Source organism: Bombus impatiens, unplaced genomic scaffold, assembly GCF_000188095.3.
Source record: "Bombus impatiens unplaced genomic scaffold, BIMP_2.2 scf_0368, whole genome shotgun sequence".
In the NCBI taxonomy this organism is placed as follows: Eukaryota; Metazoa; Arthropoda; class Insecta; order Hymenoptera; family Apidae; genus Bombus; species Bombus impatiens.
The window spans coordinates 6,737-9,513 of record NT_176787.1 but is presented as its reverse complement, the minus strand read 5'-3'; the positions used below and the strand labels follow the sequence as shown (position 1 = coordinate 9,513).

Genomic DNA, 2,777 nt, shown 5'->3' with positions numbered 1-2,777 from the left:
TTATACCACATCAATCAACCCTATTATCCCAAAAGAACTAAGGGGGTCGATCTGTTCGTGGTGTCGATTATTGTAATCGTAACGGGATTTTACGACTTCCGTTGACGCGCTACCTCGCGATCGCGTCTACCCGTGACTGATCGAAAATATAATATTATAATTAACCACCCGATTTGTCGAAAACAGGGGAACAAGGCAAAATTGCGTTCATACAGATATTAAATGTAAACATATATATTACTGTAGATGATTGATAATTCGTGCCTTTTCAATTTGTAGAGGATTGATCTTTTTGGATATCACGAATAACAGACTAACTGTTTGTGAGCAATTTATTAAAGATATATATTGTCTATAAACTTGATTCGTCACAAGTCCAGGTATGATAACTCCTACGAAATAAATACGCGCTATCTCAAGAAACTCTGTATATACGTCTGATGCATTTATATGCTTATGCTGCGATCGCTGAACTTCTCTAGCTCGTCATTTCGTTTGTTTATTTATACTGGTCGGGGGACAGTCGGAAAGTTTGAACTCGACTGCGTTTGACGGTTGAAAGTAGCGGCGACATTGTTTTGCTCGGAGTTCATTACTCCTTGCAATACCTGTGACCTAACGGTCATGATACTCCGAAACAAAACAACAACAGGATTTGAATTGTCCTGCTCGCGTGCCGCTACATTACAATAACTAGTCTATAATTATAACTATTTTTATTATTGTACGCTCTCATCGACGCAAACGTCTATGATTCATACTAGCTTGTCATTTCTATGAAGTAAAAGAAATATGCGAGGTACGAATCCTGTCGAGGCTCACCAAACTTTGTCAACAAAATCACAAAACTTTTCATAATTCGTCGCTCTCCAGTTATATAAACTCCCGTCCCGTTTTCAGCAGGAGCAGCAGCGCCAGCACCAGCACCAGCACTACCAGCATCAGCACTACCAGCACCAATACCATCACCACCAGCACCACCAGTACCAACACCATCACCACCACCAGCACCAGCAGGAGCAGCAGGAGCAGCAGCGCCAGTGCCAGCGCCAGTGCCAGCGCCAGAGCCAGCACCAGCGCCAGCACCAGCACCAACATCAGCACCAGCACCAGCACCAGCACCAGCACCAGCATCAGCACCAGCACCAGCACCAGCACCAGCACCAGCACCAGCACCAGCACCAGCACCAGCACCAGCACCAGCACCAGCACCAGCACCAGCACCAGCACCAGCACCAGCACCAGCACCAGCACCAGCACCAGCACCAGCACCAGCACCAGCACCAGCACCAGCACCAGCACCAGCACCAGCACCAGCACCAGCACCAGCACCAGCACCAGCACCAGCACCAGCACCAGCACCAGCACCAGCACCAGCACCAGCACCAGCACCAGCACCAGCACCAGCACCAGCACCAGCACCAGCACCAGCACCAGCACCAGCACCAGCACCAGCACCAGCACCAGCACCAGCACCAGCACCAGCACCAGCACCAGCACCAGCACCAGCACCAGCACCAGCACCAGCACCAGCACCAGCACCAGCACCAGCACCAGCACCAGCACCAGCACCAGCACCAGCACCAGCACCAGCACCAGCACCAGCACCAGCACCAGCACCAGCACCAGCACCAGCACCAGCACCAGCACCAGCACCAGCACCAGCACCAGCACCAGCACCAGCACCAGCACCAGCACCAGCACCAGCACCAGCACCAGCACCAGCACCAGCACCAGCACCAGCACCAGCACCAGCACCAGTATCAGCACCAGCACCAGCACCAGCATCAGCACCAGCACCAGTACCAGTACCAGCACCAGCACCAGCAGCCTCAGCGGCAGTACCTGCCTCAGCAGCTGTACCAGCCTCAGCAGCAGTACCAGCCTCAGCAGCAGTACCAGCCTCAGCAGCAGTACCAGCCTCAGCAGCAGTACCAGCCTCAGCAGCAGTACCAGCCTCAGCAGCAGTACCAGCCTCAGCAGCAGTACCAGCCTCAGCAGCAGTACCAGCCTCAGCAGCAGTACCAGCCTCAGCAGCAGTACCAGCCTCAGCAGCAGTACCAGCCTCAGCAGCAGTACCAGCCTCAGCAGCAGTACCAGCCTCAGCAGCAGTACCAGCCTCAGCAGCAGTACCAGCCTCAGCAGCAGTACCAGCCTCAGCAGCAGTACCAGCCTCAGCAGCAGTACCAGCCTCAGCAGCAGTACCAGCCTCAGCAGCAGTACCAGCCTCAGCAGCAGTACCAGCCTCAGCAGCAGTACCAGCCTCAGCAGCAGTACCAGCCTCAGCAGCAGTACCAGCCTCAGCAGCAGTACCAGCCTCAGCAGCAGTACCAGCCTCAGCAGCAGTACCAGCCTCAGCAGCAGTACCAGCCTCAGCAGCAGTACCAGCCTCAGCAGCAGTACCAGCCTCAGCAGCAGTACCAGCCTCAGCAGCAGTACCAGCCTCAGCAGCAGTACCAGCCTCAGCAGCAGTACCAGCCTCAGCAGCAGTACCAGCCTCAGCAGCAGTACCAGCCTCAGCAGCAGTACCAGCCTCAGCAGCAGTACCAGCCTCAGCAGCAGTACCAGCCTCAGCAGCAGCACCAGCCTCAGCAGCAGTACCAGCCTCAGCAGCAGCGCCAGCCTCAGCAGAATCAACAGCACGTGGATGAGGACGAGGACGAGGACGAGCACGAGCAAGTGTACCAACTCCTGCGCCAGCACCTGCGCCGGCGCATGCGCCATCGCCTGCGCCAGTATATGCGCCAGCTCGTGCGCCAGCGCCTGCGCCACCAACT

At 55.6% G+C, this 2,777-nt stretch overlaps 1 protein-coding gene across 1 annotated transcript in view; it reads left to right on the top strand.

Moving 5' to 3' along the window:
• The first annotated feature begins 776 nt into the window (after positions 1-776).
• Positions 777-2,777, top strand: part of LOC105680823 (uncharacterized protein DDB_G0271670-like) — a 3,360-nt gene continuing 1,359 nt past the window's right edge. Inside the window, exons 1-4 of the mRNA XM_024367869.2 lie at positions 777-781; positions 874-1,168; positions 1,262-1,450; positions 1,766-2,735. Of these exons, the coding sequence (XP_024223637.2) occupies positions 777-781; positions 874-1,168; positions 1,262-1,450; positions 1,766-2,735 (1,459 nt within the window). The remainder of the gene's footprint in view (positions 782-873; positions 1,169-1,261; positions 1,451-1,765; positions 2,736-2,777) is intronic.